Source organism: Lepidochelys kempii, chromosome 1, assembly GCF_965140285.1.
Source record: "Lepidochelys kempii isolate rLepKem1 chromosome 1, rLepKem1.hap1, whole genome shotgun sequence".
Classification (NCBI taxonomy): Eukaryota; Metazoa; Chordata; order Testudines; family Cheloniidae; genus Lepidochelys; species Lepidochelys kempii.
In genome coordinates this window covers 97,130,580-97,158,537 of record NC_136380.1, presented here as the reverse complement: position 1 = coordinate 97,158,537, position 27,958 = coordinate 97,130,580, and the positions used below count along the sequence as shown (strand labels likewise).

At 40.6% G+C, this 27,958-nt stretch overlaps 1 protein-coding gene across 12 annotated transcripts in view; it reads left to right on the top strand.

Annotated features, from left to right (window-relative positions):
• The window catches only part of ABCC4 (ATP binding cassette subfamily C member 4 (PEL blood group)), a 214,241-nt gene extending 186,778 nt beyond the window's left edge, over window positions 1-27,463 (top strand). For 11 of the 12 annotated variants that reach the window (XM_073347885.2, XM_073347866.2, XM_073347808.2 and 8 more), the window contains 2 exons: window positions 15,887-16,021; window positions 23,966-27,463. In XM_073347885.2, coding sequence (XP_073203986.1) covers window positions 15,887-16,021; window positions 23,966-24,073 — 243 coding nt within the window. In that variant the 3' untranslated portion in view covers window positions 24,074-27,463. Of the gene's footprint in view, window positions 1-15,886; window positions 16,022-23,965 lie in introns of those variants that run through there. The other variant, XM_073347894.1, reaches the window with a different exon arrangement.
• Window positions 27,464-27,958: the final 495 nt, after the last annotated feature.

Sequence of the window (27,958 nt, the reverse complement as noted above, 5' to 3'; positions counted from 1 at the left end):
AAAGAAAGAGTCAGACTGAGTTTCAATAGGACGCCCAGCAAGGTTCTGCCGTCACCTAAATGAAACAATTAATTGTTAATGCAAGCACATTTGGCGAAAGCAGTGTCTTCACATGGAAGCATCGAAGTGAAGACTTGGATTTGAGTTACTGCAAGAAGCGAATACTGATTCATGCATTCAAGTCTTTCATCTGCACAGAAGTAATCTATGCCCAGATCGAAAAAGAAATTCATGTAGTTGTGTTCATTGTGAGCACTTCCATCAATACAATTTGGTGGGGGGGAGGACAATGGAGTCAGATCCTTTGAAGGCAACCACGAGCAATAAAACCCACATAGCAGCAGCACCAGACTAAAAATAATGCTTTTTTTTTTTTGCTCCTGAAGACACCCAACATTATTGTTAAACACTGACCAGAAAAGGACACACCAGTTACTGAAACCTTAAGCATCCGACGAAGTGGGTATTCACCCATGAAAGCTTATGCTTCAATATGTCTGTTAGTCTATAAGGTGCCACAGGACTCTTTGCCGCTTAAGCAGATAGTTTCTGGCATAATTTGCAAGAGTCATTTGAGCCACAAGTTCATTGTCAAGCATGAAAATGGCTGATCTAAGGGTCGCAACCAAGCCAGTTCTCCATTTATCTACACCGAAGAAAACTATCATTGCTGGCTGGTCATAAGAAAATGTTTGTCACAGTTGTTGAAGTTCTGGACATTCCGTGAGTAGCTAGTAGTTATGTATGATCTGACTCCTCCAGGTGAAATATTTGTGGTTTCATGGTCACTGAGCTTGGAAAGGACACACTGTGATGAAGTAGTGCATGGCCCAAGCTTTGCTGTTTGGTCTCTTAAGAATGGACAAATAGAGGAAGTGCTAAAGCTTGTGCTGCTGTGAGGAACCTTCAAGTGAGACTCTTGGAAGCATGTAATCCCTTAACATACTGTCTTGCCCATGGCAGGAGGTGGTACCAGACCTTTGCACGCTGTATAGTGAAAACTACATGAATCTAGTAGTATATTATAGATGTTGTTTTGAGTTGCAGAGATTGAAGAATGCAAAAACTTCCACAGTGGCTGGTACACATAGACGTCTTTGCCCAGCACAGAATACATGAGGTGTTGGTATCAGACGATGGTCACCAGTGTAGGGATTTCAGCAGTTTGCACATGGCTATGATTTTTGTTATGCCATAATAGCTAGCCACAGATGTCTGCAATCAAATGGGCAAACAGAAAAAGAGTAGACTGTTAAGCATCTACAAGTAAAGGTTGACAAGAATGGAGGTGACTCATGCCTTAATTTTTGGGGGTAAAGCAATTTGCTAATTGATGGTAGCATGGTCAATTTCCAGTGAGCTATAATTTAAGACTAAGCAGACCCACCAGTCCAGATGCTAGAACAAGACTACTTAAGCATTACTTCTGCCCCAGAAAGTGGGGAGAGCATGTATTCAGAATCCTAATGGTCAGCAGCATTGTCACACCACAATGGAGAAATGGTCAGGGGCATGAAAAGACAACAGTTCAAATCAAATGAAGTTAAAGGTGCCATTGTGCTCGGTACTGTATGGGGGTGTGTGTGTGGGGAGGGGGAGAGATACAGCAAGTGGTATGTGAAATCAGCGCCAAATTTGAGCTGCCTTTAACAGTAGAGTAGTTGTACCAAATCTCAGGAAGGGTGTGGGGAACATTTATATTACATGTGGAGAGTAAAACCTTTGAAAATTATTCCTGAACTACATTTGCAGTATTCTTTGTGTCCTCAGGTCACAACCGTGTACCAGGGAGGATAAGATCTACAAAATGATTCTTATGAGAAATGTGTATAAGTTTCCGAGCCGGCTAGGCAAACCATGATGAGGAGGAAAAGGCTTAAAACTTAAATCTGAGTTTATTCAAACTGGGACACAAGCTGCTGAATTCTTTCCCACAAAGCTATGCATTATCTAGAGTCTTGGATAAAATATATTTTTTTATAATTATGATGCAATTAAAAGTGTCTCCTAAGTACTCCTCCCTTGCCAGCATTTTGTTGAAGATCGGCTTGATGTGTCCTCTGAGGATAACACTGTTTAAAGTATTTTTCCCTAGTAGGATTTTGAACTTTAGAATAATTTTGTTGTTTAGTTATGTTCTCCCTAAATCCAAATTAATTCAGATATATTCCCCTGGAGAAAATTTGATTGAATTAGTTTCCTTTTTAATAGGAAATAAAAACATTTATGGTCAACTCTTGAATGTCCATTTTTCCTTGTGGCTATACAGTGAATACTGTTCATTCTTTAATAACTGAAATACACCACCACTCCCTTGTAATCTATTTTTCTCAGAATGTTTTATAACTGTAGTGATTCTATTTATTTGGCTGCTTTCATTGTTGAAAGTTAGAAAATAATATATACAAAGTTTTAAAAAGCAGTTTACCTTTTGTCTCTCTGGATAGCCAGTTACACAATATTTATTACACCACTTTCAAAGGCTGTATGCTTTACCTTAATCTGTTGCTTGCGATACATTAGCTTGATGAGGTAATGCAGAGAACACAGATCATGTAAGAAGAAAAGTATTATTCACTTTCAAAATTAGTATTTATATAGAGTATGGTGAATGTATGTCATTTGAATTCACCAAGTCCTGCATAACTCAGTAATGTGGGACAGATACAGGGATATACAAAGAAACATAAATAGTGCACATTCATGGCTTTGTCACTTATGTTTTGATGCATTTGTTGAATCTTGTTTTATATAGTATGTACTTTCTTTGTTTTCAAAGTCTTTTAAAACCCCTTTTCTCTTTGCCAAAAAGACCTTTAGATTTAACATAACTTTTTTTTATCCTGTATTTTATACTTTGGCTTATATTTTTCTGCATTTGTTAAGTGAGCTGCAAAAGTAAGCATGAATACAGAGCAAGCAACCAAAATGTGCTCAATGTCCAAAATAAGAAAAGGAGTTCTTGTGGCACCTTAGAGACTAACCAATTTATTTGAGCATAAGCTTTCGTGAGCTACAGCTCACTTCATCGGATGCATACTGTGGAAAGTGTAGAAGATCTTTTTATACACACAAAGCATGAAAAAATACCTCCCCCCACCCCACTCTCCTGTTGGTAATAGCTTATCTAAAGTGATCACTCTCCTTACAATGTGTATGATAATCAAGGTGGGCCATTTCCAGCACAAATCCAGGGTTAACAAGAACGTCTGGGGGGAGAGGGGGAGTACGAAAAAACAAGGGGAAATAGGTTACCTTGCATAATGACTTAGCCACTCCCAGTCTCTATTCAAGCCTAAGTTAATTGTATCCAATTTGAAAATGAATTCCAATTCAGCAGTCTCTCGCTGGAGTCTGGATTTGAAGTTTTTTTGTTGTAATATCGCAACTTTCATGTCTGTAATTGTGTGACCAGAGAGATGGAAGTGTTCTCCGACTGGTTTATGAATGTTATAATTCTTGACATCTGATTTGTGTCCATTTATTCTTTTACGTAGAGACTGTCCAGTTTGACCAATGTACATGGCAGAGGGGCATTGCTGGCACATGATGGCATATATCACATTGGTGGATGTGCAGGTGAACGAGCCTCTGATAGTGTGGCTGATGTTATTAGGCCCTGTGATGGTGTCCCCTGAATAGATATGTGGGCACAGTTGGCAACAGGCTTTGTTGCAAGGATAGGTTCCTGGGTTAGTGGTTCTGTTGTGTGGTATGTGGTTGCTGGCGAGTATTTGCTTCAGGTTGGGGGGCTGTCTGTAGGCAAGGACTGGCCTGTCTCCCAAGATTTGTGAGAGTGTTGGGTCATCCTTCAGGATAGGATGTAGATCCTTAATAATGCGTTGGAGGGGTTTTAGTTGGGGGCTGAAGGTGACGGCTAGTGGCGTTCTGTTATTTTCTTTGTTAGGCCTGTCCTGTAGTAAGTGACTTCTGGGAACTCTTCTGGCTCTATCAATCTGTTTCTTCACTTCAGCAGGTGGGTATTGTAGTTGTAAGAATGCTTGATAGAGATCTTGTAGGTGTTTGTCTCTGTCTGAGGGGTTGGAGCAAATGCGGTTGTATCGTAGAGCTTGGCTGTAGACAATGGATCGTGTGGTGTGGTCAGGGTGAAAGCTGGAGGCATGTAAGTAGGAATAGCGGTCAGTAGGTTTCCGGTATAGGGTGGTGTTTATGTGACCATTGTTTATTAGCACTGTAGTGTCCAGGAAGTGGATCTCTTGTGTGGACTGGACCAGACTGAGGTTGATGGTGGGATGGAATTGTTGAAATCCTGGTGGAATTCCTCAAGGGCTTCTTTTCCATGGGTCCATGTGATATATGCCATCATGTGCCAGCAATGCCCCTCTGCCATGTACATTGGTCAAACTGGACAGTCTCTACATAAAAGAATAACTGGACACAAATCAGATGTCAAGAATTATAACATTCATAAACCAGTCGGAGAACACTTCCATCTCTCTGGTCACACGATTACAGACATGAAAGTTGCGATATTACAACAAAAAAACTTCAAATCCGGACTCCAGCGGGAGACTGCTGAATTGGAATTCATTTGCAAATTGGATACAATTAACTTAGGCTTGAATAGAGACTGGGAGTGGCTAAGTCATTATGCAAGGTAACCTATTTCCCCTTGTTTTTTCCTACTCCCCCTCTCCCCTCAGACGTTCTTGTTAAACCCTGGATTTGTGCTGGAAATGGCCCACCTTGATTATCATACACATTATAAGGAGAGTGATCACTTTAGATAAGCTATTACCAGCAGGAGAGTGGGGTGGGGGGTAGGTATTTTTTCATGCTTTGTGTGTATAAAAAGATCTTCAACACTTTCTACAGTATGCATCCGATAAGTAAGCTGTAGCTCACGAAAGCTTATGCTCAAATAAATTGGTTAGTTTCTAAGGTGCCACAAGTACTCCTTTTCTTTTTGCGAATACAGACTAACACGGCTATTACTCTGAAAAATGTCCAAAATAATCAGTCTGTGAGGGGAGTTCAGTACATAATAAATTCAAACTAATCTTAAGCAAAAAGTAATGTTCCTGAAGTCTGCTGGCCAGTTCTCCTTGCTGTGGACACTCAGAATGTATCATTCTTTGAGATCACAGAGAGTGAAAATATCTACTATTGCACAGAGTGGGTCCAGGTTAATATATAAAAATGAAGTTATAAAAAATAATCCTTAATAATTGCACCGTTGAGGGGAGAAAACATACTGTTGCAATAGATACCAGAGAAAAAATGGCCAACAAACTTGTGGCATAAAAAAAATCTTTATAAAAAAGTAGCTCAGAAATATTTTTTTGGCAAAAGCAAATAGCCCCCAGAGACTGGCTAGAGAGGCCATGGGGAGGATATATTTTTGTATGGATAACACTGCACTTCCGAATTAGCTTCTGCAAGTTACTGTAAAATTGCTGCTTTCCTCTAATTTTGCTAACTCCTTTCCCACCCTTTTCTCTGTTGATCTCTCTCTCTCTTTGTCAAACTAAACTTTAGTAGTGCTTTCTATCCAATCCAATTCTATCTATTCCCTTTTGGTAACTCTCACACTAAGTTGTGTGTGATGGGGTGGATGACAGCTATTCATCCCCAGAAGACTCCACAACTCAGATAAAACATTCTGTGGTTCAGAAATGGCTAGGGGGTTCCATTCAAGAACCAAGAGACACATTTACACATTTTTAAAGTAAAATTGTATGGCCAATGCTGCCTGAGTACAAATGGCATTCTGGGCAGAAATAAAGTATAATCACATGCACTTTGCATATTAAGATGGATCGATGTCTTCCATTAACTTTAAAGATGAACTTTCATATAGTCCTGTGGGTGATCACCAAGATCCTGTCTTGTAAACTCATACTCATGTGAGTTATTCTTACTCAGGAGAATAGCCCCATGCAAGTAAATGACAAGATTAGACATAAGGGTCTGACTTTTCTCAGCTTTGCCCCTGTGTAGTCATGTAAAAAGTGGGTAAAAAATGCTGCCAAATCAAAATGGTTGCTTTTTACACTCACTTTGCACAGGTATAAATAAATGATGCACAAGGTGCAAGACAGTAGAGAATCAGACCCTAATCTATATACCACTACTTTGGGTTTATAAAGCGTTTTTATCCAAAGATCTCAAAGAACTTTACAACCAGTTCATAATTCTTACCACATCCCAGTGAGACTATGTCAGAGTTCCCTCCCACTCTGAATTCCAGGGTACAGATGTGGGGACCTGCATGTGGGGACCCTTATTTCTACCAGCTTAGGGTAAAACCTCCCCAAGGCACAAACGCTTTACCCTTGGAGGATACGCTGCCACCACCAGGTGATTTAACAAAGAATCAGGGAAAGGACCACTTGGAGATCCTATTCCCCCAAAATATCCCCCCAAGCCCTTACACCCCCTTTCCTGGGGAGGCTTGAGAATAATATCGTAACCAACTGGTTACAAAGTGATCACAGACCCAAAGCCCTGGGTCTTAGGAAATCAGTCAGGCTCTTAAAAGAAACAGAACTTTATTAGAAAGAAAAAAGGTAAAAGAAGCACCTCCGTAAACTTAGAAGGGAAGCTAATCTCACAGAGCAATCAGATTTAAAACACAGAGGGTTTCGCTCTGGGCAAAAACTTCAAAGTGACAAAAAGAAAACCAGGAATACACCTTCCTCTTAGCACAGAGTAAATCACAAGCCAAAACTAAAGTAAACTAATGTCACGGGAAACCTGGTGGCTGAACTTTGTCACTTTGTCCTCACCCATAACTATTTCACATTTGGGGACAATGTGTACCTTCAAATCAGTGGCACTGCTATGGGTACCCGCATGGCTCCACAGTATGCCAACATTTTTATGGCTGATTTAGAACAACGCTTCCTCAACTCTCATCCTCTAATGACCCTACTCTACTTGCACTACACTGATGGCATCTTCATCATCTGGACCCATGGGAAGGAGGCCCTTGAGGAATTCCACCAGGATTTCAACAATTTCCATCCCACCATCAACCTCAGCCTGGACCAGTCCACATAAGAGATCCACTTCCTGGACACTACGGTGCTCATAAGCAATGGTCACATAAACACCATTCTATACCGGAAACCTACTGACTGCTATGCCTACCTACATGCCTCCAGCTTTCATCCAGGACACACCACACGATCCATTGTCTACAGCCAAGCTCTACGATACAACTGCATTTGCTCCAAACCCTCAGACAGAAGCAAACACCTACAAGATCTCTATCAAGCATTCTTACAACTACAATACCCACCTGCTGAAGTGAAGAAACAGATTGACAGAGCCAGAAGAGTACCCAGAAGTCACCTACTACAGGACAGGCCCAACAAAGAAAATAACAGAACGCCACTAGCCATCCCCTTCAGCCCCCAACTAAAACCTCTCCAACGCATCATCAAGGATCTATAACCTATGGTCCTGAAGGATGACCCATCACTCTCACAAATCTTGGGAGACAGGCCAGTCCTTGCCTACAGACAGCCCCCCAACCTGAAGCAAATACTCACCAGCAACCACACACCACACAACAGAACCACTAACCCAGGAACCTTTCCTTGCAACAAAGCCCGTTGCCAACTGTGTCCACATAAATATTCAGGGGACACCATCATAGGGCCTAATCAATTCAGCCACACTATCAGAGGCTCGTTCATCTGCACATCCACCAATGTGATATGTCATCATGTGCCAGCAGTGCCACTCTGCCATGTACATTGGCCAAACTGGGCAGTCTCTTTGTAAAAGAATCAATGGACACAGATCAGACGTCAAGAATTATAACATTCAAAAACCAGTCGGAGAACACTTCAATCTCTTTGGTCACTCAATTACAGACCTAAAAGTGGCAATTCTTCAACAAAAAAACTTCAAAAACAGACTCCAATGAGAGACTGCTGAATTGGAATTAATTTGCAAACTGGATACAATTAACTTAGGCATGAATAAAGACTGGGAGTGGATGGGTAATTACACAAAGTAAAGCTATTTCCCCATGTTCTCCTCCCTCCCCCACTGTTCCTCAGACATTCTTGTCAACTGCTGGAAATGGCCCACCTTGATTATCACTACAAAAGGTCCGCCCTCCGCTCTTCTGCTGGTAATAGCTCACCTTACCTGATCACTCTTGTTACAGTGTGTATGGTAACACCCATTGTTTCATGTTCTCTATGTATATAAATCTCCCCACTGTATTTTCCACTGAATGTATCCGATGAAGTGAGCTGTAGCTCATGAAAGCTTATGCTCAAATAAATTTGTTAGTCTCTAAGGTGTCACAAGTACTCCTTTTCTTTTTGCTAGTACTTACTAATTCTAATGGAGCTGGATTACTTGCTTTCTTGATCTCTCTCCGGCAAGCACACAGACCAGACAGACAAAAGCCTTCTCTCTGCCCCCCACCCTAGATTTGAAAGTATCTTGTCCCCTTATTGGTCCTTTTGGTCTGGTGCCAGCCAGGTTACCTGAGCTTCTTAACCCTTTATAGGTAAAAGGATATTGTGCCTCTGGCCAGAAGGGATTTTATAGTACTGTATACAGGAAGGTTGTTACCCTTCTCTTTATATTTATGACAGGCTACAAATAGTGAAACTGAGGCACTGAGAAATTAAGTGATTTCTCTTAGGTGTCAGATAAAATCTGTGTTGGCACTTACACTGAAATCAAGATCTGACTTCAGTCGAACACCAATACCTGTCTCCATGCTTATTTTACTCCTGTCTGATCTTGCTAACTGAGAGTCTGTCTGGCTTTTCTGGACCAAATTCAACAGCTACAACTACCTGGGAAAGTGTCTGGGCTGAGTTTAGTCATATTGTACGGTGGTATGAGTTACACTTTGGATGTAATTTCATCAGAAGATAAGTGTCAGTGGTTAAGGGCCAGATTTTACCTCTCTTACATTGATTAGCAGCTTACTTTGCGAATAGTGATACTGATTTTAATAGGTCTAACTCCTGGAGTTAAGTACTATTTATTTTGATTTTTATATTTGGCCACTTAAAGAAGAGTGCCTATCTTTTACTCAAGGCATTTACGGACTATTCTTAAATATATAAGGACCAAATTGACCATACCTATAGCCCCCCCATTCCTTTAACCATTAATCAGTATTCATATCTACTAATGATAATCCAGCAGTGAAAAACATATTTAAAATCATTAAGAACTCCCACTGCAGCCTTCCGGTTTCCTGACAGCTAGCAAAAGCATATGGGCCTTTTATGCTATTCCAAAGATTGATAAACTAGAGCTGTTCTAAACTGAAGTGGATAGTGAGTTCAAAAGCTGAGGAGTGTGCATGGATAATGCCACATCAGCTGCTTCCCTCTGATCCTGGGACTCCATCTCATCTGTCCCCTGTGAATGCAGCTGTGGCAATAGTATGGCACTTTCAATAAGTAGATCCCAGGACATTTAGGGCTTTTATAGGTCAAAAACTTTAAATTTTATCCAGTAGTTTGTTTTTTGTAATGTTCACAAAGTTCTTTGTAGCTTCAGGACAATCTGTATTCCATAATAGTATAAAACAGTATTTTACATAGGGTATGTCTACACTACGAAATTAGGTCGAATTTATAGAAGTCGATTTTTTAGAAATTGATTTCATACAGTCAATTGTGTGTGTTCCCACTTAAGACCATTAAGTCGGCGGAGTGCGTCCACAGTACCAAGGCTAGCGTCAACTTCCAGAGCCTTGCTCTGTGGGTAGCTATCCCACAGTTACTGCAGTCTCCACCACCCAGTGGAATTCTGGGTTGAGATCCCAATGCCTGATGAGGCAAAAACATTGTTGCGGGTGGTTCTGGGTACATGTCGTCAGGCCCCCTTCCCTCCATGAAAGCAACGGCAGACAATCATTTTGTGCCTTTTTTCCTGGGTTACCCGTGCAGACGCCATACCACGGCAAGCATGGAGCCCGCTCAGCTCACTGTCACCGTATGTGTCCTGGCAGACGCGGCACTGCATTGCTACATAACAGCAGCTCATTGCCTTGTGGCAGCAGACGGTTCAATATGACTGGCAGCCATCATCGTCGTCGTCTCCTGGGTGCTCTTGGCCGACCTCAGTGAGGTCGGTCGGGGCGCCTGTGCAGACATGGGAGTGACTCCAGGTCATTCTCTTCTGAAATTTCATCTCATGGAGATTGTCTGCTTGGAAACGATGACGGCTACAGTCGTACTGCACCGTCAGCTGGCGAGCACCCAGGAGACAACGACTGCTAGCAGTCGTACTGCACTGTCTGCTGCCAGCCTACCCCTTGCCCCCCCTTCCGTGAAAGTAACGGCCGACAATAGTTTCACGCCTTTTTCCATGCGGGCGCCATATTGCTGTCAGCATCATCATCCACCCGCCGCTTCTGCTGCCACTCTGCTCTCCTGCAGATGCCATACCACGGCAAGCATGGAGCCCGCTCAGATCACCATGGCAGTTATGAGCATTGTAAACACTATGCGCGTTATCCAGCAGTATATGCAGAACCAGAACCTGCAAAAGCAGGTGAAGAGGCGATGGCAGCGCAGTGACGAGAGTGATGAGGACATGGACACCCTCATAACATGTGGGAATGGTTTCAAACAGCAGCGCAATTTAAAAGGAAGGGCTGCAATTTTCGAGTTAACGTGCAGCACAAATCCAACTAACCCCCCCCCACACACACCCAATTCTCTGGTATGATTGCTTCACCCCTGCTCCCACAGCAAAAGAGAGACAGCGGGGAAGATTTCTGTTCAGTCACAGGCACACAGCCCAGCAGGAACGGCCACCCCCACACACACCCAATTCTCTGGGATGATCGCTTCACCCCTCCCCACACTATGTGGATAACAGCGGGAAATATTTCTTTTCAGCCACAGGCACACAGCCCAGCAGGAACAGCCACGTCTGAATGTCCCCTTAATAAAATTACCCTATTTCAACCAGGTGACCATGAGGAGTGACCATCCAGGAGAGCTTTATGGAGATGTCCCTGGAGGATTTCCGCTCCATCCCCAGACACATTAACAGACTTTTCCAGTAGCTGTACTGGCCGCGAATGCATCCCAAGTCTTCGGGGCAAATTAATCATTAAACGCGCTTGCTTTTAAACTGTGTATTATATTTACAAAGGTACACTCACCAGAGGTCCCTTCTCCACCTGGCGGGTCTGGGAGCCCGCCTTGAGTGGGTTCAGAGGGTACTGGCTCCAGGTCCAGGGTGAGAAACAGTTCCTGGCTCTCGGGGAAAACGGTTTCTCCGCTTGCTCGCTGTGCGCTATCCTCAACCTCCTCCTCATCATCATCTTCCTCATCTCCAAAATGTGCATCCCTGTTGTGTGATAATCCATAGATGGAGTCAAAGCACAGGGGTGGGGTAGTGGTGGCTCTACCCCCTAGAATGACATGCAGCTCATCATAGAAGCGGCATGTCTGGGTCTCTGACCCTGAGTGGCTATTTGCCTCTCTGGTTTTTTGGTAGGCTTGTCGGAGCTCCTTAAGTTTCACGCGGCACTGCTGTGGGTCCCTGTTTTAGCCTCTGTCCTTCATGCCCTTGGAGATTTTTTCAAACGTTTGGGCATTTCGTCTTTTGGAACAGAGTTCTGATAGCACGGATTCGTCTCCCCATACAGCGATCAGATCCCGTACCTCCCGTTCGGTCCATGCTGGAGCTCTTTTGTGATTCTGGGACTCCATCATGGTCACCTCTGCTGATGAGATCCGCAGTCACCTGCAGCTTGCCGCGCTGGCCAAACAGGAAATGAGATTCAAAAGTTCGCAGGCCTTTTCCTGTCTACCTGGCCAATGCATCTGAGTCGAGAGTGCTGTCCAGAGCGGTCACAATGGAGCACTCTGGGATAGCTCCCAAAGGCCAATACCGTCGAATTGCGACCACACTACCCCAAATTCGACCCGGCAAGGTCGATTTCAGCGCTAATCCCCTCGTCAGGGGAGAAGTACAGAAATCGATTTTAGGAGCCCTTTAAGTCGAAAAAAATGGCTTCGTTGTGTGGACGGGTGAAGGGTTCAATCGATCTAATGCTGCTAAATTCGACCTAAACTTGTGGTGTAGACCAGGGCATAGGAAATAGCTTCATTTTATCTACATACTTCTTCACATGAGAGAGAAAGTGTCCTATATTTAGAGAACATGCTTTGTCTTTGATTTCATAAGGAGAGGTTACATAATAAAGTGCTATACTTTAAAAAAATTGCACATTCAAGGCACCTAACTTGGAAAGCCATAGGTCATCTTAATTATTATGTATGTACTGTATATAAGATAGATTCAATTATCCTTAAATGCTTAAGAAAGCTGCATTTAACTATGATTTACTGTAGTAAATAAAAGATTGCAATGAAAATTACATTTGTAATTTATCCTTAAATATGCAAATTAATAATGATAGGTGTAAGAATATTGAAATATCTGCATGTATAATTAATACCTGCCCAGGTGACATACTTTGAGCATTTATTATAGAGTAAGAGTGATTTATGTGCTGTGTAATATAACTTGAGCTTGCAAAAGTTTTCCATTAACACTTTGTACATCCATACACACAACAGTACTGTATATATTGTTCTCTAGAGGAATTCATTGCATATACTTTGCATTTTTCTTTACTATAGAAGCTTTTTTAAATGGAAAAAAGTCTATGGGCTACTTCTCTGCAAACTTTTTTTGTAATAATTGCTGCATATGATCTTGATTATCATATGTTCAAATATAATGTATCATACTTCTAAATGTGTAATAACTGGTACATTACTGGTATAACCACGATTTGAGGACTTCAATAGCTCAGACATAGGTAAGAGGTTTTTTGCAGGAGTGGGTGTGTGAGATTCTGTGGCCTGCGTTGTGCAGGAGGTCAGACTAGATGATCATAATGGTCCCTTCTGACCTTAATATATATGAATCTATTATAATTTAACTGGTAGCTTAGAGCTGGGAGTTTGAATTTCCCAATGCTAGGTCCAGATGTTTAAAACACATTAGCAGAAAGCATCAACAGTGCCTAATTCTTACATGGGACTGCCACATGGATCAGTCCATTGGTCCAGTTCATCCTGTTTTCTGTCACTGACAGTCAGCAGTACTAGCAACTTTAGAGAAAACTATGAGAAACCCAAAAGTTCTGGAATTACCTATTTCATGGGCAGTTTCCTCCTAACCCCTAAGAGTAAGAGTTCGACTTACAATCTGAAATATGAGAGTTTATATTGCTTCCTACCTTTTTTTAGTATTTACTATTATAATTCTGTATATTCTTGTTATCCATATAAACATCCAATCCATTCTTGAATCCTCCTAACCTATTGGCCTCAATGATATATTGTCACAATGAGCACTATAGGCAGGGTAGGCATTTTATGAAGCAATTTTCTCTTCCTCATTTTGAATTTGCCACCGTTCAATTTCATTGAGTGTCCGCTGGTCCTGTGTTATGAGACAGGGAGAACAGGTCTTTGAGCTACCTTCTCCATGCTACTTACTATTTTGAATACTTTTATCATGTTCCCTCTTATTCATCTCTTCTTTAAAGTAAATAATCCCAACTTCTTTAACATCTCGCTATATGAGTTTTTGTCTCTCTAATCATTCTCATCATCTGTCCCTGGCTTTCTGCTTTATCCTTTTTGAAAGCTGAGTAGAGTATTCCAGGTGAGTGCATATCATTGATTTATATAATAGAAAAATATTTTCTATATTATTTTCTATTCAATTCCCTTCTGTATCCTAACGTTTTGTTTGCTATCTTGACTGCTACTAAACTTAGAATATAGTTTGTACACCATGATATCCAAGTCTTTTTCCTGAGTCATATAGTTAATTTAGAATCCAGTAGAGTATATGAGTTGTTAAAAGAAAAGGAGGACTTGTGGCACCTTAGAGACTAACAAATGTATTTGAGCATAAGCTTTCATGAGCTACAGCTCGCTTCATTGGATGCATAGGTCGTTAAGTGTTCCCTCCAATATGCATTACTTTGTATTTGTCAGAATTTATTTTCATCTGCCATTGTGGTGCTCATTCATTTAGTTTGGTAGGGTCCTTTGAAGTTATTGACAGTCTTCTCTGGTCTAGACTTACCTGAATAATTTTGTACCATCTGCAAGTTTTGACACCTCACTACTCACCTCTTTTCCACACAACAAATAAATATATTGAACATCAATCTTTGTATGGAACTTCGTGGTATCCTGCTTTTGCCATGTTAAAAATTGACCATTTATTTCTACTCTTTGTTTTCTATCTCTTAGTGCGTTCCATCCTATCTCTACCGTGCATACTTAGTTCCTTCAGTAGCCTTTTGAAAGTCCAAATAAATTGTCAACCAGTTCTCCTTTATCTACTGTGTTATTGATGCATTTTAGAATAGTTTGCAGATGACACTAAACTGGGAGGAGAGGTAGATACACTGGAGGGTAGGGATGGGATACAGAGGGCCCTAGACAAATTGGAGGATTAGGCCAAAAGAAATCTGATGTGGTTCAACAAGGACAAGTGCAGAGTCCTGCACTTAGGACGGAAGAATAGGGACCGAATGGCTCGGCAGCAGTTCTGCAGAAAAGGACCTGGGGTTACAGTGGACGAGAAGCTGGATATGAGTCAACAGTGTGCCATTGTTGCCAAGAAGGCCAATAGCATTTTGGGATGTATAAGTAGGGCCATTGCCAGCAGATCGAGGGACTTGATCATTCCCCTCTATTCGACATTGGTGAGGACTCATCTGGAGTTCTGTGTGCAGTTTTGGGCCCCACACTACAAGAAGGATGTGGAAAAATTGGAAAAAGTCCAGCGGAGGGCAACAAAAATGATTAGGGGACTGGAACACATGACTTACGAGGAGATGCTGAGGGAACTGGGATTGTTTAGTCTGCAGAAGAGAAGAATGAGGGGGGATTTGATAGCTGCTTTCAACTACCTGAAAGGGGGTTCCAAAGAGGATGGATCTAGACTGTTCTCAGTGGTAGCAGATGACAGAACGAGGAGTAATGGTCTCAAGTTACAGTGGGGGAGGTTTAGGTTGGATATTAGGAAAAACTTTTTCACTAGGAGGGTGGTGAAACACTGAAATGCGTTACTAGGGAGGTGGTGGAATCTCCTTCCTTAGAAGTTTTTAAGGTCAGGCTTGGCAAAGCCCTGGCTGGGATGATTTAGTTGGGGATTGGTCCTGCTTTGAGCAGGGGGTTGGACTAGATGACCTCCTGAGGTCCCTTCCAACCCTGATATTCTATGATTCTATGAATTCTAATAAATTTGTGAGGCATAATTTTCCTTTGCAAAAGCCAAGGTGGTTAGATCCTAATTTATCATGATTTACTAAGTGCTTTATAATTCTATTTTTAATTATCATTTTGATCAAATTACCAAGGAAAGTAGTAAGACTTCACAGTCTGTAATTTCTGAGATCACCCAGTCAGTATCTTTTAAATATATATATGTACAATATTTGCTACCTTCTAGTTCTTTAGCTGATTGTAACGAGAGCCTGCACATTTTTCCTAGCAGCTCACCGACTTTACTCTGAATTTTTTTTCAAAATTCTTGAGCGTGTACTGCTGACGTAACGACTTAATGCTTTTTAATTGATGAATTTGTTCGAGCACTTCTTCTTTTGACACCTCTATCTCTGATAGTACCTCATCTTTATTACGAGTAAAGAATAGAGTCAGGGTAGGTATCTTCCCTGGTCTAGAAACAGAAAATATACCATGCGCCCACTGAAAGGATATTAGAATATCCAACCTTCAATCCATATAATGCATTTTAACATTTAATCAAAGAATACAGCCTAAAAAACCCCACCTACCAGCCCTACTATTGTAGTGAATTACCTATAATATGTTGTTTCAGAATTTCATGTGTTAATAGGTGTGTTGCTGCTCATTAACAGGTTTTAGATGCAGGAAGACTGAAAGAATATAATGAGCCATACATTTTGCTACAAGAAAAAGAGAGCCTGTTCTACAAGATGGTGCAACAAGTGGGCAAGGCTGAAGCTGCTGCTCTGATTGAAACAGCAAAACAGGTAGTTTTAAAATAAGTTGTAATTAAGTTTGTCTCTATAGTCTTATTTTTCACATGTTAGCATATTCAGTATTAGAGCAGGCCCCATCCATTCCTGTAGTTAATGATCTATCAGCTTTTCAATTCTAAACCCTTATATTCAGTGCTTTATTACTGGGATATAAAATAATATACATCCAGAGCTCAAAATGATATATATCCTGAGTTGATGCTTGGGATTGTTTCCATCTGTATGTGTTTGTGCACATATGCATGTATAAATAATATAGTGTGTGTTATAGATATACATCACTCACAAAAAAATGATAAGCTATTACCAGCTGGACAATGGGGTGGGAGGAGGTATTTTTTCATATTCTCTGTGTATATATAAAGTCTGCTGCAGTTTCCACGGCATACATCTGATGAAGTGAGCTGTAGCTCACGAAAGCTCATGCTCAAATAAATTGGTTAGTCTCTAAGGTACCACAAGTACTCCTTTTCTTTTTGAAAAAAATGAACGTGAAAGAACGTTAAGGTTGGGAGGTCAAGCACTCAGAAGTTAGAAAATGACAAAATTAAGGTTGCCCATGCGACCTACATTTGACCCCCTTATGACACAACTGTTAGTTATATGATCATATATTATCTTTTCCTTGCTCAGTGCACAAGATGAATGGTGCTCATTGAATGAGTGGGTATTCAATATTTTGCTTTCTCTTCATTGTATTGTCCCAGGCCTTATTTATTGCACACTATTCAAACCAGCTCTGAATAAAGAATTATTAATTTCCTCATGAGCTTTTTTATGACTCTTAACATTACAGCATCTGAGTGTTTCACAAACATTAAGTGATTTATTTTCACAACATCCTTCTGAGATGAGGGGATAGTATTATCCCTACTATACAGATGGGGAGCTGAGACACAGAGACATTAAGATCAAGTGTGTACTAATTTGGGGTGCCCAATTTGATATACCTGTGTCCTGATTTTTTAGATAATTCAGCATCTTATAACACTTTTTGTTCTGAATGCACAGGCAACTTTATTGTGATATTTCCTAATTTCTGACTGCTTGACTTTGCAATCTTAATAGTAAAGTAGTTTTTTGTATGTAACTTCCTGGATTTTTAAAAAAGCAACCTGAAAAACCAAATTCCATCACATGAAATTGTATGGTCTCCTACATAGTGGTTCAACTGTTCCAGAATCATAGAATGATAGAAGATTAGGGTTGGAAGAGACCTCAGGAGGTCATCTAGTCCAACCCCCTGCTCAGTCTGAATCTTTAGATCCACCACTCAGACCTCTGCTACTTGAGCTAAAGGAGTAGCCGATCTCAGTAGTAGGTTGTCATCTGTGTGGGCCAGCCACGGGAGGTAAATGTAGTACAAATTTTGCCAGTTGGTTATACAGCTATTTGCTGAGTAGAGAGGAATATTGATTCTGGAATCCTGGTTTCTATTCTAGATTCTGAGGGGACTTTAGTGGCTACAGACACTTCTGCCCCTGACCCCTCCAGCCTATCCTTGTCCCAATACCCCACCCCTTCAGCTCCACATCCCAGTATTCTCTCTTGTCCTTTATCACAGTCTCTTTGCTATGTTTAGAATAGCAGCCATGTTAGTCTGTATTCGCAAAAAGAAAGGGAGTCCTTGTGGCACCTTAGAGACGAACCAATTTATTTGAGCATAAGCTTTCGTTAGCTACAGCTCACTTCATCGGATGCATAAAGTGGAAAATACAGTGAGGAGATTTTATATACACACAGACCATGAAAAAATACACATTGTAAGGAGGGTGATCACTTAAGATGAGCTATTACCAGCAGGAGAGTGGGGTGAGGGGAGAGAAAACCTTTTGAAGTGATAATCAAGGTGGGCCATTTCCAGCACATTTCCAGGAGTTAACAAGAACATCTGAGGAACAGTGGCGGGGGAGAGGGAGTAATAAACAAGGGGAAATAGTTTTACTTAGTATAATGACTCAACCACTCCCAGTCTCTATTCAAGCCTAAGTTAATTGTATCCAATTTGCAAATGAATTCCAATTCAGCAGTCTCTCATTGGAGTCTGTTTTTGAAGTTTTTTTGTTGAAGGATAGTCACTTTGAGATCAGAAATCGAGTGACCAGAGAGATTAAAGTGTTCTCCAACTGGTTTATGAATGTTATAATTCTTGACATCTGATTTGTGTCCATTTATTCTTTTACGTAGAGACTGTCCAGTTTGACCAATGTACATGGCAGAGGGGCATTGCTGGCACATGATAGCATATATCACATTGGTGGATGTGCAGGTGAACGAGCCTCTGATAGTGTGGCTGATGTTATTAGGCCCTGTGATGGTGTCCCCTGAATAGATATGTGGGCACAGTTGGCAACAGGCTTTGTTGCAAGGATAGGTTCCTGGGTTAGTGGTTCTGTTGTGTGGTATGTGGTTGCTGGCGAGTATTTGCTTCAGGTTGGGGGGCTGTCTGTAGGCAAGGACTGGCCTGTCTCCCAAGATTTGTGAGAGTGATGGGTCGTCCTTCAGGATAGGTTGTAGATCCTTAATAATGCGTTGGAGAGGTTTTAGTTGGGGGCTGAAGGGGATGGCTAGTGGCGTTCTGTTACTTTCTTTGTTGGGCCTGTCCTGTAGTAGGTGACTTCTGGGAACTCTTCTGGCTCTATCAATCTGTTTCTTCACTTCAGCAGGTGGGTATTGTAGTTGTAAGAATGCTTGATAGAGATCTTGTAGGTGTTTGTCTCGGTCTGAGGGTTTGGAGCAAATGCGGTTGTATCGTAGAGCTTGGTTGTAGACAATGGATCGTGTGGTGTGGTCTGGGTGAAAGCTGGAGGCATGGGTAGGAATAGCGGTCAGCAGGTTTCCGGCATAGGGTGGTGATTATGTGACCATCGCTTATTAGCACCGTAGTGTCCAGGAAGTGGATCTCTTGTGTGGACTGGACCAGGCAGAGGTTGATGATGGGATGGAAATTGTTGAAATCCTGGTGGAATTCCTCAAGGGCTTCTTTTCCATGGGTCCAGATGATGAAGATGTCATCAATATAGCGCAAGTAGAGTTGGGGCATTAGGGGACGAGAGATGAGGAAGCGTTGTTCTAAGTCAGCCATAAAAATGTTGGCATACTGTGGGGCCATGCGGGTACCCACAGCAGTGCCGCTGATTTGAAGGTATACATTGTCCCCAAATGTGAAATAGTTATGGGTAAGGAAAAAGTGACAAAGTTCAGCCACCAGGTTTGCCGTGACATTATCGGGGATACTGTTCCTGATGGCTTGTAGTCCATCTTTGTGTGGAATGTTGGTGGAGAGGGCTTCTACATCCATAGTGGCCAGGATGGTGTTTTCAGGAAGATCTCCGATGGATTGTAGTTTCCTCAGGAAGTCTGTGGTGTCTCGAAGATAGCTGGGAGTGCTGGTAGCATAGGGCCTGAGGAGGGAGTCTACGTAGCCAGACAATCCTGCAGTCAGGGTGCCAATGCCTGAGATGATGGGGCGCCCAGGATTTCCAGGTTTATGGATCTTGGGTAGCAGATAGTATACCCCAGGTCGGGGTTCCAGGGGTGCGCCTGTGCGGATTTGTTCTTGTGCTTTTTCAGGGAGTTTCTTGAGCAAATGGTGTAGTTTCTTTTGGTAACCCTCAGTGGGATCAGAGGGTAATGGCTTGTAGAAAGTGGTGTTGGAGAGCTGCCAAGCAGCCTCTTGTTCATATGCCGACCTATTCATGATGACAACAGCGCCTCCTTTGTCAGCCTTTTTTATTATGATGTCAGAGTTGTTTCTGAGGCTGTGGATGGCATTGTGTTCTGCACGACTGAGGTTATGGGGCAAGTGATGCTGCTTTTCCACAATTTCTGCCTGTGCACGTCGGCGGAAGCACTCTGTGTAGAAGTCCAGTCTGCTGTTTCGACCTTCAGGAGGAGTCCACCTAGAAATAGGATTCTAGGTCACCACAGAACTGTATCATGTTCGTGGGTGTGGAGGGGCAGAAGGAGAGGCCCCGAGATAGGACAGATTCTTCTGCTGGGTTAAGAGGATAGTTGGTGTCACGGTTCCTCCCCCACTCTGAACTCTAGGGTATAGATGTGGGGACCTGCATGAAAAAACCTCCTAAGCTTATCTTTACCAGCTTAGGTCAAAACTTCCCCAAGGTACAAAATATTCCCCCCGTTGTCCTTGGACTGGCCGCTACCACCACCAAACTAATACTGGTTACTGGGGAAGAGCTGTTTGGACGCGTCTTTCCCCCCAAAATACTTCCCAAAACCCTGCACCCCACTTCCTGGACAAGGTTTGGTAAAAAGCCTCACCAATTTGCCTAGGTGACTACAGACCCAGACCCTTGGATCTTAAGAACAATGAACAATCCTCCCAACACTTGCACCCCCCCTTTCCTGGGAAATGTTGGATAAAAAGCCTCACCAATTTGCATAGGTGACCACAGACCCAAACCCTTGGATCTGAGAACAATGAAAAAGCATTCAGTTTTTTACAAGAAGACTTTTAATAAAAAATAGAAGTAAATAGAAATAAAGAAATCCCCCCTGTAAAATCAGGATGGTAGATATCTTACAGGGTAATTAGATTCAAAAACATAGAGAACCCCTCTAGGCAAAACCTTAAGTTACAAAAAAGATACACAGACAGAAATAGTTATTCTATTCAGCACAATTCTTTTCTCAGCCATTTAAAGAAATCATAATCTAACACATACCTAGCTAGATTACTTACTAAAAGTTCTAAGACTCCATTCCTGGTCTATCCCCGGCCAAGACGACTACAGACAGACACAGACCCTTTGTTTCTCTCCCTCCTCCCAGCTTTTGAAAGTATCTTGTCTCCTCATTGGTCATTTTGGTCAGGTGCCAGCGAGGTTACCTTTAGCTTCTTAACCCTTTACAGGTGAGAGGAGCTTTCCCCTGGCCAGGAGGGATTTCAAAGGGGTTTACCCTTCCCTTTATATTTATGACAGTTGGATAGATTAACAATATTGCTGGGTGGGTTAAGGGAACCATTGCTGTGGCCCCTTGTGGCAAGTAGTAGTTTAGATAGTTTAGTGTCCTTTTTCTTTTGTAGAGAAGCAAAGTGTGTGTTGTAAATGGCTTGTCTAGTTTTAGTAAAGTCTAGCCACGAGGAAGTTTGTGTGGAAGGTTGGTTTTTTATGAGAGTATCCAGTTTTGAGAGCTCATTCTTAATCTTTCCCTGTTTGCTGTAGAGGATGTTGATCAGGTGGTTCCGCAGTTTCTTTGAGAGTGTGTGACACAAGCTGTCAGCATAGTCTGTGTGGTATGTAGATTGTAATGGATTTTTTACCTTCAGTCCTTTTGGTATGATGTCCATCTGTTTGCATTTGGAAAGGAAGATGATGTCTATCTGTATCTGTACGAGTTTTTTCATGAAGTTGATAGATTTCCACTCCATACGGCTAAATGCAGTGCCTTGCATAATGACAGGTTTCAGAGTAGCAGCCGTGTTAGTTTGAACTCGCAAAAAGAAAAGGAGTCGATCAGGGGACACCATCATAGGGCCTAATCACATCAGCCACACTATCAGAGGCTCGTTCACCTGCACATCTACCAATGTGATATATGCCATCATGTGCCAGCAATGCCCCTCTGCCATGTACATTGGGCAAACTGGACAGTCTCTACGTAAAAGAATAAATGGACACAAGTCAGATGTCAAGAATTATAACATTCATAAACCAGTCAGAGAATTCTGCCCATTTCAGCCACTTAGCATTTCTTATTATTTTTCTGCAAATGTAAAAGGTAACAACCCTGGCATAGTATGATGCAGCTCAAAGTCCATCCTGCTGAGCATGCTCAGAATTGCTTATGAGTCTGAATGCTGTGTGACACTGCTCAGCCACCTCAAAGCCACTCTGCAAGATTGAGCCCTAAGTGAACATTGTTGTTATCTATGTTCAATTTAAAAGGAGCTGTTAGGAGATCATCATAAGAAAAAGAGAAATAATTGTTGGACAGAACAACATGTTCATTGAGTTTAGCTTATTTTACGCCACTGCTGCACACTCAACAATGATTTATTCAGATAAACAAAATTTACCATTTGGACTCCAATCCTGATGTCAAGGGAAGCTTTGCTCTTGACTTCAGTGGCACCAGGAGTGGGCAGTTATTGTATTAACAGCCTTTGGATATATTGATAAAAGATTTTTGCTTACAAATATATATTTAAATATCAGCTATTATGCATGCACAGTCATTACTGTATAGACGTTTTAATGTCATTACTGTCCTGTTAATGTTAGTGGAAGACCTGTCTTATGTGAGGCTCTAAGCACCTTACACACTTGAACTGTGGGCATTCCGCATCTTGCGATATCAGGCCCCAGGTGGAGGATTCCCGTACACGTACAGTGAGATGGTTGAAAAAACTACTGCCATTTCATTGTATCCCCGGTAATGTGCTGAGGTTTTCTATTACCTTTTCTTAAGAAAATTCACTGTCAAAAGCTCCAGTAAAAATATGTTAAAATTATGTCTTAAATCAGTAAAAAGATGGAAGTGAACTACCAAGGCTTCAACGGCCAATATGTAGATGCAGCCAGGCACTAGATTACTTTTCCTCTTGTGCGCCCCATTATGGCTGGTTACTGGAGAATACTTGACTTCCAGTCCTTTTGTTGATTCAAATCATAACCTTAATGTTCTTTGGAAATTGTACAAATACACTGCATTAGTGTGTGTGTGTACACAAAGGGAGACATTCATACATATAGGAGGTTTTGTATAATATAGCTATTTCTTTTTTATATCCTATGTCCTATACATTTATTCAGATATGAAAAGAACATAATTATCAGGCAAAGCTAACTTTGTTGACAGTGCCCCCAAAATATAAATAGGAGAAATGTTTCACAAGCCATATTCAGGACAGCATGAATATGAGACCTAACTTGTGACACATGTCAGCCTCAGAAAGATCGCGTATTTTCTGTTTTTTAAAGACTCAAACAAAACTTTTCACATTCTTCTTTGAAAAAATTACATTTGAAGTCCTTTCTCACCCAAACACATTTTCAGATAAGAGCACACAAGTCTTGACATTATTTCATTTTGTAATGCGCATCTGTCAAGGAACAGAGATATGATACAGCTACTAAAAACTGATGATTGTGGAACAGTGAAACTTGACAGCATTTCATTTCCTTTATGTTCTGATTATACATTTATCAGGAAACCTGTATCTCTTCTAGTTCAGCTAGAAATTGGTAGAATTCAAGAACTCAAAGGCTTGGCAAAGAACTGTCCTATTATTTGGTATCATCTTACATTTTAGAGAAGTTGCTTGGTTGAGTCATTGTTAAGGCTTTTGCTTCTCCTTTCATTGTTGTGGTACACTATCCAGAGATCACATTTCTATAGGCCCTATAACTGCCCTGCAGCACAAATTAAACGCTGGGATATTTCATACATATACTGTGAAGTTTCAATGGTTGTCAATCATAGTTTGTAAAATATAAGGATTACAACCTGATATTAACATCCAGATCCATTGTGTTCATTTTATGTGTGAAAATGAGAAACCCTTGTGCGGACTCTAGATTTCCCAGCCTCTTTGTCATACTGTTTTTAATTTATCTCCATGTTTTGAGCCAGTAAAATAATTTTACTTATCTGTTTAATTTTACTTATCTGTTTAATGCAAAGTGATGTACTATATCTAACTTGAATGGATCTACAGGTCATGTGAGGATTCAGTTACACTTTATTCTGATCAGAGAGAAAGATCGGACAGTAATTTTACTAATTCCTCAGTGAATAAGGAGCTATGTCTTGAATTTTGTTAAACTAAAGTTCCTGTTCAGTTTCCTGATGGAAATTAATTTCTGTGCTTACATTGCATTAATCTGGAGAACTATGTCTTTTGAAACTAAAAAATGTTTAACAGTGATGGGTAAAATTAATCAGTGTATGTATGTTTTCTTTTTCTAGGTCTACTTCAGTAAAAATTACCCAGAAGTTATTCAGAATGGTCAAATTGTCACAGATTCTTCAAAAGATGTTGCCTCAGGATTAATCATTTATGAAACTGCACTGTGATCCAGCGTAGACATGATTGCTTTCTGTAGAATGCAAACCTGAAACCATCTAAACTGGATGACTGACAGTGTTTAGAGGGGAGCTTTTTGCACTAGACAACAATCATATTTAATGTTTAGAAAAATGTTTCATCTCTCTAGCTCTTTAATTTCAGTGCAATACATTTATCATTTCCATCTAAATAAATTTCCATTACTAAAGGAATTAGGCAGACCTAGGTTGTTGTTTGTTTTTTAAAGTTACATTGTGGAGACTTTCATTTTTAAATCACAGGTGCAAGGCATCTAACAATTCTGGGGTGCAGTTTTAGAGATTATTACAAAACCTGGAGTTTCTCTGTTTTCCCATTTGGAAAGCATGTAAAATCAATTTGTTTAGTGTCACTTTAAAATGACAACTTTGTCTTACCGCAGTTTTGATAATATAACACACCATCTTCTAATGCAGTACCTTTTATATAAGCCATCTTTTTAAAGCAGTTTTACAAACTGGCAGAAACAAGAACTGAACCAACCAAAAATACATTTTTATAGAAATAAGTGAACAAACTGTTAATTTTTAAATTAAAATGTAATACAGGTATGGTGTGTAGAAATTAATGTAAAAATTTCAGTTTTCCTTTGCTGAGATCCAAATGCTAAAAATCAGTATCAATCTACTGTATTTTAGAAGAAAATGGTCGCATTGTATTTGCACTGCTGTATTTGTAATGCTTGTATTTTGCACTACCCCAATATTTAAATAATTGAATATACATTCCTCTTTTTGTCCAGGTAATCAAAGAAAAAAGTATTAAAATAACTAGAGGAAATACTTATTGAAAGACTTGTCATCAGTAAACACTATGTAGCAGAAAGTTATCTTCTGCAAAACACATTGTGAAAATGTGTACATTATTTGCATTTATTGTGCCTTAATACAATTCAAGCCAAATCTCCACCTGCAGGGTACACAGCAAATTCATTAAATATACTTTATTTTACTGTTTTAAATTAATGCATTTAAAAATTTTGCATCAGGAATTCTGTTTAATTGAACCTTTGTGAAGTTGCCATTTCAGCTCTCATGAGTAGAAAAGTATCACTTGTAATTTTGAATGCCCTTACTGATATTGACAAGAATTTAAGGAAAGGTCTGTATTCTGTGTTCATAAGTTAGGTCCTGATCCAGTAAAGAACTTAAGCATGTAGCACTATTCGCATGCTTCAAAAATTAAGCAAGTGCTTTGCTACTTCCAGTTCTTTGCTTTTGATAGAGATATTTACAATTTGAGGTTCAGTGCAGTCTAAGGTTATTCACCTTACATTTTAAATGGTGTTTTCTCTTTCGTCGACTGAAGAGCAGCAAATAATGAAGAAAAATGGAAAAGAAAGTTGTGATTTTTAAAATCCTGTAGAATATAATTGTTATATTATATGATAGATATTATTTTCCCAGTGAAGGAAGTGACTAAATTAAGGGAAATTCAAACTGTTAATCTTATTTCAAGCAGCAATACCAGCAAAAATCTGATTTAAATGCAAAATTCCGCTCTGTCCACAAGTAAGATAATTATGGTCACACCCTAAATAGAGACCAGCTGCTACAGAACTCTGCTCTGTGACATTCAAAGGGTTGTGGCATCCCTGTATGTGGGTTCTTTATGGTATGGGCCACCTGACAGCAGAAATGATCCATTTCCGCTGCATTTGGTTCTCATTTGCCCATCTACACAGGTGTGGCATCTGGCTCCTAGTAACACTCTTTTATTGTTATCATGAAGTTCCAAAATGAAATACTGCTTGGGCAGATTCTGACACCCTTTCTCTTGATGAGTAGCACCTTACTCCACAATTACTCCCATTAAATTCAATAGGAGGACATTTGATATGGTGCTATTTAACATAAGGGTCTCACATTCGGGCCCTTTTATTGGGCTGAGTCTAATCTCACCTAACCCTGTTTTACAGTGGTGCAATTCTATGGCCTTGCATGGATGTATGTCTTTGGTTTACGACAAGATAAGAGGAGAATCATGTGTACTGTGTGTGATATGCTGGAGTTTTTAAACATACTACGAAAGTGCAGGCATCTGGCCATATTGTACTGTGAATCTATGCCCATAATTTCCATCAATATTCAAGGGAATCATGTGCATGGATCAAGGGTATATTGTGGCTCTAGACCATTTCAGCCAAAAATGCTTCTATGGTATATTTGAGAGAAGAATCCAAAGTTTTTGGCTTCTGCAGGCTCACTGGCATGAAAGCTAGACAGATCTTGCTTTATCAACTAGTCAACTAGTATACTTTACTTACCAGGACATTAATTTGATACTGTAGCTTTTTGAATGCACACAAAAATGCTTGGCATCTAGGAGAATGTGGATTATACTGTATGACATGTTTTGACAGGACAATACCAGCTATATGTCTCAAATGTCAGTGTCAGAAATCAAAATGAAAACCTGTGTAAGTTGTTGAACAGGACAACTGGTACTGGTATGTTCATGTTCGAGTAACTTCTCTCAATGCCATTAAATCCATATTGTACTCTTTTAAAAAATAGTTAAGCTAAATAATACAGGTTAGATTTAACCAATACATCATTGTTCCATTTTTTTCTTAACATCTGTTGCTGTTTTGTTTTAACAATTATGTAACATTGGCTGGTCCATTTACTTTCAGATGAGTAAAAATGTGTCAGTGCACCTTATTGTTAGCAATCAAATTTATGACTTAGTGTTTAAGTAAAGTGTGGGAGGGAATTAGCCTTCCATTTGCTGGGTCTCTTGACTGTTAAATGTACATAGTTCTGTTCCAGGTAAGCCTTTTACGTATCTATTTCAGGTAGAATTCAAACTGTTCTCACATCTACATTGGAAAATATTCTTAATTTACCTAGAAGCAACAAAGCTGGGTTGTCATGATCTACATTCCTTAATTGGAATCTCTTGGAAATGAATTCCATCTTCTGAATTATTGAAGCCTTTTAAAACAATTTCTTCACCATCAACTGCCTTAAAATTCTCTAGAATCTTAATTCTACTATAGACTATTTAAAATACAACAACTTCTGAAAGTCATCAGTGCATAGGTGTGTCATAAATATAAAGGGAAGGGTAAACCCCTTTGAAATCCCTCCTGGCCAGGGGAAAGCTCCTCTCACCTGTAAAGGGTTAAGAAGCTAAAGGTAACCTCGCTGGCACCTGACCAAAATGACCAATGAGGAGACAAGATACTTTCAAAAGCTGGGAGGAGGGAGAGAAACAAAGGGTCTGTGTGTCTGTCTATATGCTGGTTTCTGCCGGGGATAGACCAGGAATGGAGTCTTAGAACTTTTAGTAAGTAATCTAGCTAGGTATGTGTTAGATTATGATTTCTTTAAATGGCTGAGAAAAGAATTGTGCTGAATAGAATAACTATTTCTGTCTGTGTATCTTTTTTGTAACTTAAGGTTTTGCCTAGAGGGGTTCTCTATGTTTTTGAATCTAATTACCCTGTAAGATATCTACCATCCTGATTTTACAGGGGGGATTTCTTCATTTCTATTTACTTCTATTTTTATTAAAAGTCTTCTTGTAAGAAAACTGAATGCTTTTTCATTGTTCTCAGATCCAAGGGTTTGGGTCTGTGGTCACCTATGCAAATTGGTGAGGCTTTTTATCCAACATTTCCCAGGAAAGTGGGGGTGCAAGTGTTGGGAGGATTGTTCATTGTTCTTAAGATCCAAGGGTCTGGGTCTGTAGTCACCTAGGCAAATTGGTGAGGCTTTTTACCAAACCTTGTCCAGGAAGTGGGGTGCAAGGTTTTGGGAAGTATTTTGGGGGGAAGGACGCGTCCAAACAGCTCTTCCCCAGTAACCAGTATTAGTTTGGTGGTGGTAGCGGCCAATCCAAGGACAACG